This window comes from Ictalurus furcatus, unplaced genomic scaffold, assembly GCF_023375685.1.
Source record: "Ictalurus furcatus strain D&B unplaced genomic scaffold, Billie_1.0 scf2, whole genome shotgun sequence".
Classification (NCBI taxonomy): domain Eukaryota; kingdom Metazoa; phylum Chordata; class Actinopteri; order Siluriformes; family Ictaluridae; genus Ictalurus; species Ictalurus furcatus.
The window spans coordinates 1,536,982-1,552,663 of record NW_026521051.1 but is presented as its reverse complement, the minus strand read 5'-3'; the positions used below and the strand labels follow the sequence as shown (position 1 = coordinate 1,552,663).

The 15,682-nt window shown below is 40.0% G+C and overlaps 1 protein-coding gene and 1 long non-coding RNA gene across 3 annotated transcripts in view; both read right to left on the bottom strand.

Annotated features, from left to right (window-relative positions):
- Window positions 1-451: 451 nt before the first annotated feature.
- LOC128604745 (uncharacterized) lies at window positions 452-6,790 on the bottom strand. 2 transcript variants are annotated; one of them, XR_008385275.1, is made up of 8 exons: window positions 6,440-6,790; window positions 6,215-6,349; window positions 5,266-5,319; window positions 5,057-5,168; window positions 3,075-3,182; window positions 2,880-2,980; window positions 2,621-2,794; window positions 452-2,401 (listed from the first exon to the last, which is right to left on the bottom strand). It is a non-coding gene; the product is annotated as an uncharacterized LOC128604745 (long non-coding RNA). The 2 variants fall into 2 exon arrangements; XR_008385274.1 differs by lacking the exons at window positions 452-2,401; window positions 2,621-2,794; window positions 2,880-2,980 and having other exon boundaries at window positions 2,992-3,182; window positions 6,440-6,789.
- Window positions 6,791-9,083: 2,293 nt separating this feature from the next.
- The window catches only part of LOC128604709 (NACHT, LRR and PYD domains-containing protein 3-like), a 15,632-nt gene continuing 9,033 nt past the window's right edge, over window positions 9,084-15,682 (bottom strand). Inside the window, exons 4-7 of the mRNA XM_053619831.1 lie at window positions 11,322-11,384; window positions 10,478-10,526; window positions 10,224-10,288; window positions 9,084-9,345 (exon numbers count right to left, since the gene is read on the bottom strand). Coding sequence (XP_053475806.1) covers window positions 10,277-10,288; window positions 10,478-10,526; window positions 11,322-11,384 — 124 coding nt within the window. The 3' untranslated portion in view covers window positions 9,084-9,345; window positions 10,224-10,276. The remainder of the gene's footprint in view (window positions 9,346-10,223; window positions 10,289-10,477; window positions 10,527-11,321; window positions 11,385-15,682) is intronic.

Sequence of the window (15,682 nt, the reverse complement as noted above, 5' to 3'; positions counted from 1 at the left end):
AATTATGAACACAAGTTAAGTTGACAATCATTTTAAAATTCCGTTGCTCCATTTAGATTTTCTCCAGTAGAATACAGCCTTTTAAACCAGGAAAAATTACTAATTTTAAGTCGTATAACATTCGTAATAACTAAAAAAGGGTGTAATTACCTGTCTTTCCTCCCCACAAGGGAGTTTTAGGAAACTATCAGCTTTTAACCGTCTGTAGGTTACTGTATTTGTCTGTGTTTGAGCGCCATCTGGAGGACAGATGCCATTTTGAATTGAAACTCATGCCATCTTCTAATTGTCAAAGAGGAAAATGTAGCGCCGATGTTCATCTCACTACCCAAATTGAACTAGTATTCTTCCACTGAAAATAGTACCGTGTCTTATGTTGAAAATTTTTATTGTACTTTTATTTGACTTTTGTTTTTTAAATATCAGTCCATATAATATGAAATAATAAATATAATTTACATTTTAAAATAAACGTGTGCGCGGGTTGATACAGCGCGAGGAGGTTTTTTCAAACTGCGCTTTCCTCAGGAGTATACAGTCACAGTAAGGATGTTTAAGCAAAATTTGATATTTATTTTTATAGTTCTGTTTAGAATTGTGTTCTTGTTTTTAAACTAATGCTAGTTAAATCGTTTGTAATAAGTAACGAGCAAATGCCAGCCGGTTTTAGTCAGATAATTAGCCTTATCTAAATTATAATAATCGAATTGTTCAACAAGTTTTGTACATGAAAAAAGAATTAAAAGTGCTTTGAGTATGGAAATTCTATGAATTACATAAAAAAAAACCCTTTTGGTCATAAATGCCTCGCTTTTTTTTGCCCCCCACCATGCTTAGCATGACGGTTCCACATAACGTTTTTTTTTTTGTCTTAAGACACACAAAATTTGTATTCAATCTTCTTAATGTATTCCCAAGACGAGCTTAACTCTTCTTTATGCAAAAAAAAAACTATTTAATCGACACTTCTTCATTTAAAAACAATGTTTTTGTTAACAAGAAAAAGCGCTAACCGTCACTGCACGAGGCAGTCAGCGCTGTGTGGTGCGTGCTTATGTTTGACCTTCACAAATTGGGACAAGTTTGCATTCATTGTTGTTATTTTAGTGTATATATATATTCATAGATATACTTTTGTGTTCACTTATAATTTTGTGGGAAAAAAAAATTAACTGGACCATGTCCGGATGTCGATCCAGATCCAGATCCCGTGCGCAAGGACCGCCTCCGCAAGAACCACCTGCGCAGGACCCGATCAAGCAACTCCTCAATGACGCCACTGTTTTGTTAGGGTAACGTCTGAACTTATTCACTCTTATTCTCTGTCTCTCTCTGCGCGTTCATTGCGCACCTGTTTGACTGACTGTGTTTAACGTGCAGCGCAGCACAAACAGTAAGACAACTAACTCAAGCACGCTTAGCTGCGCTGAATGCTCCAGCAGATCCAGCAGCTGGCCAAGATTAGAGCGGAGGGAGCCAAAGTGACTCTTGAGCAGAATGTACTACACTGAAATACTTCAAGCTGCTTTCACACCTTACCAGCCCCTGCCCCGGTCAGAGTAACTCTTCTGCACTGTAGCTTTGTAAATAGATGTTTTAGTTTGAGACTACATGGCACCTTGGAAATGTTTCCAAAGTCCACAAAGAACACTTGTACACACACACACACACACACACACACACACAAACATGTGTACACTCAATGTGCAGTTTTCCTGTAACCACTCCATTCTCCATCACGGAGGCGCTTTAGTAGGTGTTCGCGTGTGTGTGTGTGTGTGTGTGTGTACAGATGTTACCTCCACATTACTCCCCATGACATGCAGTATTTTGGCTCTGTAGTAGTTCCCAGGTTTGGTGTGAGTTTCAGAGAAAGGGGCGAGACACAGAAGATTTGGATAAAGTGAGACAGGAAGTGGGCAGAGCGCCCGCGTATTAACGGCCACTGTCAGCCACCTCTGTTTCTCCAGACTTGCCGCGTGAGCCTGGAAACCCCAGAAATGCCTGACTTTGATGACCTACACACACACACACACACACACACACACACACAAATCCTGTTAGTGCACACACACACACACAGACACACAGACAGACACACACACACACATTGAAATCCTGTTAGTGCGCACACACACACACACACACACACACACACACACACACACACACACACATTGAAATCCTGTTAGTGCGCACACACACACACACACACACACACACACACACACACACACACAGGAGCCACTGCTTTTTTTATTTGTGCACTGAAAGTGAAAGAGGCGGAACAGACACCTCGGTGATATTGACGATAAAGACAGGGTTAGACGGAAGATTCTCAATGGAGCTGCTCAGAACCCCGACAGGGCTCACTGACTGATTCTGAATATCCACATTCACCCTGAGAGAGAGACACACACACAGTGAGTGAGAGACACACAGAGAGAGAGACCTGTAACAGAACAGCACTAATGTACAGAACATCATCTAAACATCACACTGTCTAGGGGATGTGGTCACATGACTACTCTCACTTAAAATGTAACTATGACTCATCTGATGATGCTCGCTGCAGTGTGTGTGTGTGTGTGTGTGTGTGTGTGTGTGTGTGTGTGTGTACCGTGTACATCTGAGGTGTGAGATACACTACCCCCCTGCCCAAGTCTCCACCTCTCCAGCGGGTTAAACGTTGAGATGGAGAGGAAGTCTCTGCTGCGCGAGGAGGAGAGACAGAGAGACCTCTGGGAGAACGCCAGAACCTCTCATTGACGAGCAGTAGAACTCTACATAGGCCCTGATACACACAGACCCACAATACATATTTATAGAAAATCACAATTAAACACACACACACACACACACAGTGGTGTCTCACACACCTGGAGCTGTCAAAGGAGATGGATTTGATTTAACCACAGTGTCTGAAGAGAGACTGCAGCTGTTTATAGTAGAGGAATGCAAATGGAGGGAGATTACACACCTGAGAGAGAGAGAGAGGGAGGGAGAGAATTATTATTATTATTATTATTATTATTATTATTAATCCCCTAGTTAAATGGAAGCTGACTGAATACCACTACGGTGGTCCTGGGGTCGTTTCCATAGAGCTCCTTGGAGGCGAGCTCCTCGTCCACAGTTCCCTGGAGGAAGCAGTTCGGATAAAATGCGCCTGCAATCGCCACCTGAACAATGGAAACATCACTGACACTTAATAATTATTATTATTTATTTTCTGCAGGAGTAAGTTACACTTCTTGGACTTTGTCATCATGGTGAAAATTTTAAACTCTGCATTTGCAATTTTACTTTGGATGCTTGTGCTTCTAAGGCTGCGAATTATGACTAACATTTATATTTACTGTATATCAGGGGTGCCCACACTTTTTTGACTTGCAAGCTACTTTTAACATGACCAGTCAAAGAGATCTACCTACACTAAAAATGCGAAACATATTTATATATACACTGCGTATACTTATATATATATATATATATATATATATATATATATTATACACACACACACACACACACACACACACACACACTATATGTTCATGTACCTTGCATAACTGAATGAACCCTTATGGCGCGATACAATTCAGTACATTTTTGGTCATTACCTTACTCTGACGACGTGCACTGAATAGAATCAGCCAGGGTTGCACAGTCCGGACAGTAGCTGCTGGTAGCCAGCCTCAAGCAGGCCTCCAAATGATGATCAGTCATTGTGGAACGGTATTTGGACTTAATGATCTTCATGTGGGAAAAGGCTGACTCACATAAATAAGTAGAGCCAAATAATGCAGTCAAGGAGGTGGCACATTTCCTCATGTTTGGGTACTTTTCCCCTGTGAGTAAGTTCCAGAACTGTCCATGAGCCCTGGACTTCAGCTGAATGTCAGTCTGTAGTTTCAAAATCTCATCCTCCACTTCAGACGAGTTCAGGTGAAACAGCGTTGCAATTTTCGATGCGAGTGAATCAACCTCAACATTGTCCCTAAACGGGTAGCACATGAATGTGGCGAATGGCTCCGGTAAAGCAAAGTCTTGAAGCGTCTGTCAAACTCTGACCGACAGCTGTCAATCTGCTCCGTGTAGCGTGCAATGTTAAACTGCGCACAAGCCTTCCACTGCGTCTCCAGCTCTGACGCGAGGTTTTGGAAGTTCCCAAAAACATGGCGCTGCAGCTTTGAGAACAGAAGTTGCATTTTCCGTTTAAAGGCATTAACTGCCTTTAATTTTTGTCTTTTCCTTGCAGCTCCAAATTAAGTTGGTCAGATCGGTTAAAAATGCTCGGTTAAAAAAAGTCCAGCAACCACTGATCATCATTGACTTGGGTGTATTCTGCATGTTTAACAGCAAAAAGAAACTCGCTTATCTCCGGACAGAGCTCTCGAAATCTCTGCAGGAATTTACTCCTACTAAGCCATCTCACGTCAGTGTGTAGCAGGAGCTGATTGGTCGCAGTGTGCCTTCTCCAGATGTGCACGGAACAGCCGTCTTTGAAGTGATCTAGCACGTATAGAACAGGCGATCTTTGTTGCCACATCCATGATCTCTTTCATGTTTAGCATTCTTGCGCATAAGGCTTGTTGGTGTATTATGCAGTGGTAGTTAAGGAAGTCAGGGAAAGCATCGTCTTCCCTGCACTTGGCAATGAATCCATTTGCGCTGCTCAACCATTGACTGATATCAATTTGCACACTGGGAGCTGGGTTTTGTCAATGAAGTCTTTAAAAGACTGAAAAATGTCCTCTCCCCGCGATTTCTCTCGCTAGCCTTTAGCACTGGCGCGCTTGATCGCACACGCGTGGTGAGAGAAAAGACGAGATCTCAGACTGGCTGCCCTGTACATCAACTAACATCTTTTTTTTTAATGGCGATCTACCCGCACTTCCTTCGCGATCAACCGGTCGATCGCGATCGACATATTGGGCACCGCTGCTGTATATATTTTGACCTGAAGAAAAAAGCCTCTTTATACACATATGCTGTTAAACTACACCTGTTCTACTCGTGTGTGTGTGTGTGTGTGTGTGTGTGTTTGTGTTACCTGCACTATGAATTTCTGTGTGCGCGCTGGTGTAGTCAGAGGGAGAAGTTTCGCTGATGTGCATGTTGAATTGTGACGCTCGATTCTTCAGATCCTCAAACAACTCGGCCACCTGTAACACACACACACCAGAAATGATAGTTAGGGATCTGTGTCAAGAAGTGTGTGTATAGATGTGTGCGAGTTAGTGAGTGAGAGAGAGTCGTAACCTCTCGTATCCGTTTGATCTGAATGCAGTTCTCTTTGCCCCACTCCAGCTCATCCTAAAAAAACACACACACACACACACAATCAGTACCACTTCATTTATTTCTATAATCCAACACGTTATAATTCAACATAACGGTCACGTTCTCCTGCCTCCCATATGCCGTGTACCTATTTAATCTATTTCCTTATTTGGTCAGTGCTTCCTGTTCTTATTATGATGTCCTCTCTCTGACTGGTTCCTATTTCTTAAATTGTGCACTCTATCTGTACACTACACACTTGACCATCTAACACCTGGATATTTGAAGAGCATACACACACACACACACACACACACACACACACACACACTACCTGCGTGAAGTTGCCCCCCACCAACACAAAACATCGGCAGAATAGTTTGTGCTGGTTTGTGCCGTAAAAATTTTCGTTTGTGCTGCTTCAGTTCTGGAGATATTAAAAGAATATTTATAGGTCATTCTGGGGTCACTCAAACCCCCCACATGCTCCAAATTCACCCCAAATGGTCTCAATAATAATAATAATAATAATAATAATAATAATTCAAAAGAAGAAGACTACAGCGCCTAAACCCACACTGCGCATGCGCGAAGCCGGATGACTCAGCCATTAAACTAGTAAAAGAGCTCTAATTAGCCAGTGAAGCTAAATGTCGTTCAGCCACGTCCACTTATAAAAGTAAATCATGCAATATTCTCAGACGGGGCAGTTATTGACAGAGTGAATTCATCGTTTTAAATAGAATCAAAAATAACATCGACCTATTTGCTAATCACATTTCGATTAGCTTGCTTATTAATTACACTGCGCATGCGTGGACTAGACTGCCTCCTCAAAAGCTAGCACCGCTAGCATATTTGTATAATATTAACATTAATATTGAACCAGAGGAGTGAATAAAAAAAGTTATAAAATGTTATTTCTCACTTCTCCTCCTCTTGTTCTTCTTCTCCGTGCGGGTGTGAGTTATCTTTGGTCGGTTCCTCGGTGATTCGGTCATTAGTGAACCGAGCTCCGAGAGTGAATCAGTGCGCCGTCACCGCCTGCTTCATACTGATACACCTGAAACACAGGTGTTAACACCGTTAACTACACACATACACACAATACAGCACAAAATGGGTTCGGTTACACAGAACCGAATAAACTCACTTTAGTTTGGGTCCAAACGGGCCAGAACTAACACTAACAACGCTTTCTGCTCCTCACTTCGACTTCTCGCGCTCGCGGTGACGTCACCAACGTAACGGACGTTGACGTAAATTTGAATCTGTGAGGAGAAAATAAAATAAAATAAACCCAAATATTATTTCTTAAAAAGCTTCATTATTCTCTTCTTCTTAAACACGGTAGAGGATAATATATACAAATGCATAAAAAAACAGCTTTATCATTATTTTAAATCAAATCCACTTTAAAAGTGCTCCTTTCTAATTACATTTTAATTAAAAATATACTTCATCTTACTCTTGTTTAATTTAATTTTTTTAATTAATATTTAATTCATCGATGATTGTAGACGTGTTGAGGTTTCACGTTCTTTATGCTTTATTAGCATAAATATACACTTTGTTTAAACTTTTGAGTTTGGACACAAAATGTAAACATTCCTCATGAATCCAGAACATTAATTTGTTTATTATTTAGAAAGTAATAATTAAACAGGTGAATAAAATGATCAGATTAATCACTTGCAACATTTAGGATATGAATTTCTTGTATTAAGTGAGGTTTTTAATTATACACAGATATAAATATATTTTATTTATTTGTAGTTTTCATATTTGACTCAGTACATTACACTACATTTATTTAATCAACTATTTATCAAGTTTTTTTTTAAAAAAATATTTAACTGAATGATTGTTCAAGATCAATAAAAATCTTCAAATAATCTATCAACACCATCAATACATCTAATCAGTAAATTAAAAATCTACATTTATTCAGCTGATCTATTGACTGGTTTATTGAAAGTTTTACAGCTTCGGCAGGTCAAGAAGCCGTGGCTTTAATCTGATCTTCTGATTTCTAATGATAATTAAATGACAAAATACAGAATTAAAGAATATCTTTATTTAAATTCAAAATCATGAATCATTTAAAAATATGGACTACATGTCATTTCTACAAGTGTTCATACAGACAGAAAGACCAGAGATGAAACGGATTTAACAGATACAGGACAATTAGGACAAGGAAAGTGAGAGAACTAGAATGATCAATTATTTATTATTAAAAAAAAAATTACAACTGTGTTCAAGATCACAGCAAAAAGACAGTAGAGGAAACAAAGGAACAAAAATATTTCACATTTCCTGTTTAAATTCAACAGTAAAATCACATGAACTGAAGACATCGTGACTTTTTGAAACCGGTCGTTACATTTTTGAGTCAAACGGAGCAGGTAGTGATGAAGAAGCTGCCTCGAAAGATCATTTCTGTTCCTCGAAGAGTAAAAAAAAAAAAAAAAAACATTAACTCCTAACTGTATGAAAAATAAACTTTATGTACATTTTATGTCTAATTACAGTGAACCTGACGGAGAGTGAAGCTGACAGAGGGCGAAGTGTTTTGCTACAGCAAATTTCACTGGTTGACGCTTAACTCGCTCACTTAGGAGGTGCATTTCTCTGTCCCGGGATATTCCTAGCACTGTGTGTGAAAGCTCCTGAGATGTCCAGCATGGAGACGTGTGTGTATGTTGATGTGTACACAGTACCAATGGTCAGGATGTACTCTTGTGTCAGAGTTTCTCGTTCTCCTGAAAAACACACGCGCGCGCGCGCACACACACACACACACACACACACACACAGTGGAATTGTAAAGCAAAACATTGGAATATATATCTTAATCACATCTCATAGTCCTTTTATAGAGTCTGAATCAGTTTGACTGATTCATTTCGAGTTGATTCAGAGTCGAATCACTTTCTAGTGAGAATCAAATACTCATCTCAGTCTAGTTCGTTTGGAAGTGTGCGACTCTCACTAGAAAATTATTTGACTCCGAATCGTCTCAAAACGAATCAAACCGATTCAGACTGGACAAATGGACTAATAGAAGGGAAAGAGCAACAGGAAAGAGGACAGCCTTCCTGCTGAAAGCAAACCGCATCAGAACCTTACATTAGATTGTTTTCTATATTTTTATTTTAAATCAGTTGTGTTGTTTTTCTTCTTTCTGCACTCGATTGAGGAAACACAGCAATGATAAATAAATAAACAAATTTATCTGTCCAGCTTCCTCCTCTTCGTCCCCCAGAATGACGTGTGGGTGACGGATTGACGGATTTAAAAAAAGATGTCTGGGCAAACTGTGACCTCCTCGAGTTAAAAGTGAGCATCCAAGGAAATTTAATGTGTTAACTGCACTACATTCTGCAGTCACACAGCACCACAAAAAATATGTACATCTACTGTACATGTTAACACACAAAACAAGCTTTTGAGTATTAGTTACCCTGTCTTACTGTACAAGGCACCTGCAAATAATAAAGCAAGTAATTAAAAGTTCATCTATCATTTCACTTCCACTAATCAGTCTTTTGACCAGTCTAAAAATAAAAAGACTAAAAAGAAACTCAGACTTAGCAAGAAGAACTAAAGATATGTGGATGATGAAGTCTCAGTTCCACCGCTGATTCAACAGGCAGCTTCAACAGCCCTGGATCTTCTCCTTTAAAGCTTGGAGAAGGGCACGTCTTTCGGACTCTTCTTTTCCAGGGCTGTCTGCGCTGACTTCATAAGATCCTGTGTCTGCAACATGTTCATGTTCCAAGTAGCCTGGAGACACAGAGGAGAAATCTCAGATTTCGACCGCTCTACTTTGTGTTTGTGGCCATACTGTGTGTGCATGGGTCTACCTTGAGGCTAAAAATGCTATTCATGTCTTAAGCAGGTTCTTACCATGTAGTCTAGGCTCTCAGTTACACTGTGGTCTCAGGAGTAGAGGAGGTTGATTTTGGTTCCCTGGACAGCGACGCGACTCCGGCCTGCAATCTCACCTGCTATTTCCAGAGCTCCAGCAATCATTGACTATCAGGGAACACACGACTGCAGAGATGAACAGAACACACACTTGCCTTCATTTATACTAAATAATAAAGCTACATGAAAAAAGAAATACACGGTACAACCTAAAGTCACATTCTTCTGTTATCATTCCATATCTTCCATATGTCAGTCCAGAATTTCACCATTTTGTGATCACAGAAATTAACGCAAAATCAAGAAACTCCACAATATTCAGAGGAGCTTCCACTTTTTCAAAGTTACTGCAGATTTGGGCCAAAACGTGTCATGACACGTCATCACCACAACAGGCCTTCAGCACAGGTTACTCTACTTCCTGAACAAGTGCGGACCCGGATACAAGTTACGTTCACATTCATGGGACAATTCACATTCACAGTTCCAGTGTAACCGAACTCGACCACCTTCTACAGGTAGTCTCGGGTTCGGTACCGCAGTGCACTTCCCAGTCCACATTACGACTGTCACCTTACCAACTTTTCATGCAAACTGCTCTGTTTTGGACTAAACTTCCAGTGTGAAAGCCCACTAGAACAGCTACACTGCAGATTTTTTCTGTCTAAAAATGAACAAATTTCAGGTTTTGTAGCTCTTCTTTGATAAATGACAAGATGGTAATATCATAAAATAGTCCACTTTGTATTAAAACCAGACATCTGATGCTCACTGTGGTTTATTTAATCTTCAACAAACTGCAAATGTAAATAATTGTTCAGAGTGTGCCCCCTTGTGGTCAACTCTTTCATAGGGGCTTGTACAAGTCAGAACAATCAGCCCACTCTTATCTTCTCATCACTTACTATCTCTATATATGATCATATGGACAAAAATAACTTGTTTACAGATCTTGGTGTAAACATGTAAGCAAGCAATGTATGGCAAATTAATGTTCCTCATACCTTCACCTGAAACCAGGCACCCTGTGTGCACAGACGAATATCACAGGCTGTGATTAGATCCACTCCTGCGAAGGAAGAAATCAGATCCACAAAAAAAAACTGTTAGTAATTCAGTCTCCTGCAGCTAAAAGCCCCAGTAAAAGATAACTCTCTGATGGTTAAAGCTTTGCAGGAAAGTGACACCACAACTCTGGAAAGTTCCATCCATATTGTTTGCTGAGTGTATGAGATGGTACTTAACACTCCCAACAGACCTGCTTCCACACACACGCCATGCACTGCCACCACCACGGGCTTTGGACACTGTAGACATAAACACAAAGTTCAGTTTATATACCACAATGTATTACTCTAATAGGTTATTGATTGTACAAATACTACATGTATGTAGAACCCCTACATGCTTTGTGTTTAATTTATGTAAGGAATAAACATGCGGTTATAGGAAAGTAGTCAACGATCCAATGAAGTGGAGTGACCGTTACCACCCTAAGGTAGAACTGCACATTCTGAAGTGTTTTATTCCCCTTATACCACAGCAAGTTGTCAACACGTGCATTTCTTTATTAATTAAAGAAGAACGTGTCATACACATTAATCTATTTTAAAGGCTGACCGATAGTGGATCTTACAGATGCTGATAACCAAGTCGGGTAGCACCTACTAATAACCGATTACTACTGAATGAAAATATAACACTCAGTGGAAAAATTAAGATCACTTTATTACAAAAATAAACAGTACTGACCGTACCATGAAAATGTACTGAAATAAACATATATACACTAATATATTATATATTATATATATATATATATATATATATATAACCAATACAGTTTGCAGAGTGGGCAGCTCCCATTGTTCCAGTCAGGAAGCTGATGGTTCTATCCCAATTTGTAGGATTATAAATTCGCAGTAAATCCAGCTCTAGTGTGGAGCAGTATCCAATTCCCAAGGTAGAAGATTTATTTGCTCAGTTGGCAGGAAGAAAAATTCTCCAAACTGGACATGACCCATGCGCATCAGAAGATAATTCTGCACAAAAATTCCAATAAGTATGTTACAATTAACATGCACAAGGGATTATGTACTTACAGCAGGCCACCATTTGGAGTTGCTTCAAGTCCAGCGATCTTCCAGCGCACAATAGAAGGGATTCTGCAAGACATCGCACGCGTCACAGTTTATCTGGATGACATTTTAGTCTCAGGGGCTAATGAACATCTGCAGAACTTGGATGAGGTACTGAGTAGGATAGAAAAGAGTGGACTGAGACAAAGAAGTAGCAAGTGTGAGTTCATGGGAGAAGTAGAGGTATTTTTAGGTCACAAAATTAATGCCATAGGATTACAGTCGAAAGACAGGTCCTATATTATGTTTGAGACAGCTGGCATTGTAGCCGTGAAATCAGCTAACATTATGCTCCATGTAATGTTAGCAATATCCAGTTATTTGTTAAACGCTAACGCATTGCAATTTTATAAACTACCTCCTAATGGACCACCATGCATCGCCATTCAGCCCGTGTCCTGTCAGCTAAATGTAGCCTCATGTCACTAATAATTATTCACATGTTCATGCTTTTAATAAATCTTTTTATCCTGCCACCAAATCAGTGAATTTAAACTAATGCTTGCATTCAGAGTATAAGGGGTGTGTGTGCTTTTAGGAGTGCACCTTAGCACTTATTAGTCATGGTCAGAGTGTTTGAACTAAAATATCCCTCTCTCTCTCTGCCAGTATCAGCCAGAGGAGGATGTCCTCCAGGAGTTTTTAATTTAATAATTTTTTTTAATTCTGTCTCTTTTTTTTAAAAAATAAAAACCACACCGTGGTATTGAGCATCGTGTACTTTTGGTGGTATCGGTACCGACGACTAGATTTTTGGTATCGTGACATCCCTAATATGTAAGGAAATAGGATGAACTCTGCATACAGGGAAGCTTTGTGTTATGGGGGACTCGCGTAGTGATTCCACATCCGCGGCGTGCGGCTCTTCTAAGACATCTACACGAAACCCATCCGGGAATTACCAGGATGAAAGGCCTGGTGCATAGCTATATGTGGTTGCCACACTTGGATGCAGAGGTGGAAGCATTGGTCAAATCGTGTGCAGTCTGTCAGGAAAACAGAAACGCTCCAGCAAACGCGCCACTGCACGCGTGAGAGTTGCCAGAGCAACCGTGGAGAAGGATTCACATTGATTATGGTGCACCGTGGATGGGTAGAATGTTCTTGATCGTGGTAGATGCATTCTCAAAATGGACAGAGGCTTATCTGTTAATCAAGTCTACATCCACATTTACCATTCAGTGCTTAAGACAAACCTTTAGCCAACACAGGATACCAGAAGTAGTGATGTCAGACTATAGCAGTTTCTTTGTTTTTTACCAGTGCTGAATTCCAAGAGTTTATGGAAAGAAACGGCATCAAACACAAGCACAGCACCCTACCATGCATCTTCCAGTGGTCTGGCTGAAAGGGCCATTCAACACTCAAAACCCTGATGAAAGAGAGTGCCGAGAGTCCATTGAAAAAGCTAGCCAGAGTGCTGTTCAGTTACCGAACGACGCCACAGTCGACCACTGGCAAATCAGCCGCTAAACTGCTGTGTGGAAGGAAACTGGTCTACACAGGGTCTCATTGAGACAAACAATTGAGACAAAAATGGTACCATGACCAACATGCAAAGGAAAGATATCTCGTGGTGGGCGACCCAGTGTATACTGGGAACTTCAGCTCTGGACCTACTTTTATTCCAGGAACAGTTCAGAAAAAGACTGGTCCTGTATGGTGCACAGTAGCATTGGGAAGTGGGCAAGTAGTGCACTGACATACTGATCAGGTGAGAGATGGGCACAATGCATCAATAGCACCAGAGTTGTAAGACACTTCACGGCCAGATGTTGACATTCCAGTGCCTTCTACAAAAGACTCAGGTTCTTCATTCTCTGAGGAAAGTCACAAACAAAAACTGGGAGGAACTTCTGAAGTGGCTGTGTCAGAAACTTTCCTTGGGATGGAAAACCCTGAGTTGAGAAGGTCTACATGTACTAAATCTCCAAGCTATCTGAAAGATTATCATTAGTGTAGTGGTGAGTTCCCCAAACGCAGGACAAGAATGAACCCAGGAACTGAACTGAATCTCAAGAGAAAGTGGGGCATGCAATAAGACAATGGCCCAAAACAAAGAATGGTTAAAGAACAATAAAGTTATTGGTTTGGAATGGCCAAAACTGATGTCCAAGCCCATGTGCAGGACTAATCAACAGTTACTGGAAATGTTTAGTTGCAGTTATTGCTGCACAAGGGGGTCAGACCAGATACTGAAGGCAAAAGGTTCACATACTTTTGCCACTCCCAGATTGGAATATTGGATTATTTTCTGCAATAAATAAATGACCAAGTATAATATTTGTCTCATTTGTTTAAATGGGTTATCTTTGTGTAGTTTTAGGACTTGTCTGAAAATCTTGTGTCTATTTTTGTAGAAATATAGAAAATTCTAAAGGGTTCACAAACTTTCAAGCACCACTGTAGCTGTGATGTGCAGCAAAAGGTTATTGAGCTTCACAAAATGGGAAGTGTCTATAAGAAAATAGCACAAGCATTGAAAATGCTCATTTTCATCATCAGGGCAATAATTAAGAAGTTCCAGTCAACTGGAAATGTTATGAATCAACCTGGAATTGGACGTGTGTCCATATCGTCTCAACACACGGAAGAGGACGGTTCGAGTGGACAAAACATCTCCAAGGATCACAGCTGGAGAATTGCAGGAGTTAGTTGTGTCTTGGGGTCAGAAAGTCTCCAAAACTACAATCCGAAGTCACCTACATCACCACAAGCTGTTTGGAAGGGTTTCAAGAAAAAAGCCTCTACTCTCATCCAAAAACGCACTCAGGTGTCTTCAGTTTGCCAGACACTACTGGAACTTCAAATGGGATCGGGTTCTATGGTCAGATGAAACCAAAATAGAGCTTTTTGGTAATAAACACCAGAGGTGGTTTTGAAGCACACAGATAGGTAGCCATATGGAAAAGTTCCTCATGCCCACGGTTAAATATGGTGGTGGATCTTTAATGTACTGGGACTGTTTTTCTGCCAGAGGACCTGGACATATTGTTAGGATACATGGCATCATGGACTCTACCAAATATCAACAGATATTAAATAAAAACCTGACTGCCTCTGCCAGAAAGATTAAAATGGGCCGTGGTTGGATCTTCCAGCAGGACAGTGATCCAAAACATACATCAAAATCAACACAAAAACGGTTTACTGACCACAAAATCATCAAGTCATTTAACACTAATGAGCAGTATTAAAAATATTAACATGGATATCTGAGTCTGATAATAAAATTAACTTCTACTTACAGTCAAATTTTGTAGTGTTTAGGACATTTAACACCCTTCCATCCAAAAGAAACCAAAAGGGGGTACAAACTTTTACACTCCACTGTATTTGGTTGAAATTGCGCTTATAGAACAACTGGACAGCAACGTTTCCATACAGGTTTTAGTGAAATGTTTAACAATAGCAACTTGACTTGAAATGGATGATGTTTCATTAGCGTGGCCTGTGCCCAAATCCTGCACGACGGCGTATCTAGGTACACTACACACGGTCTGAACGAATGGAGTCTCTACCGCACCTAGTGCACTAGAGATAGAGATTCCATACAAGGTGATTTGGGACGGAGCCAGTGCACAGAAACCGTTTCCCTGCGAGAGGCGCAGGTGGAGCTGGAGCTGTGTGACTGATTTGTGCACCTGTGACTACAGAACTACCTCAAGTCTCCACACAGAGAGCTGTTCAAGAGAAAAACACTCCTAAAGAACAAATCACTGCGCCAGCGAGACATCAACCCTTTAACTAGACGTTCATCCCAATTCCACACAAATACCGCGGAACTATTTAGGGCTGAGAGACAGTTCAAAAAGCACTGAAAATAAAGTGTTAGTAACGAGGCCGCGTTGCTGGTCACGCGCGGTGTAGACGCGCTGATACAGAGTGTAGCGCGAGTAAGATCTGTAATGTCTAATTCAAACATTATGATCAAAAGTAAAATAATGTCTAAAGACACCGAGATACAGAAACCACAAGGTGCAGTGAAAGTGAGTTTTTATTATTCATTTAGGACTGGAGTTTAATTCTGTGCTTTTTGTGCATCCATAAAAAATAATGCTATCTATCTAACTATTTATAAATGTTTATATATATATATATTTATCTTATTTAGTTAGTTTACATTTATATTATATAAGTACTTATGCATTATTTTTTTATGGATGCACAAAAAGCACCGAATTAAACTACAGTCCTAAATTAATTTATATATATATATATATATATATATATATATATATATATATATATATATATATATATATATATATATTATATGTGTGTGTGTGTGTGTGTGTGTGTATTGGGTTCTTTTCTGTTTTGGA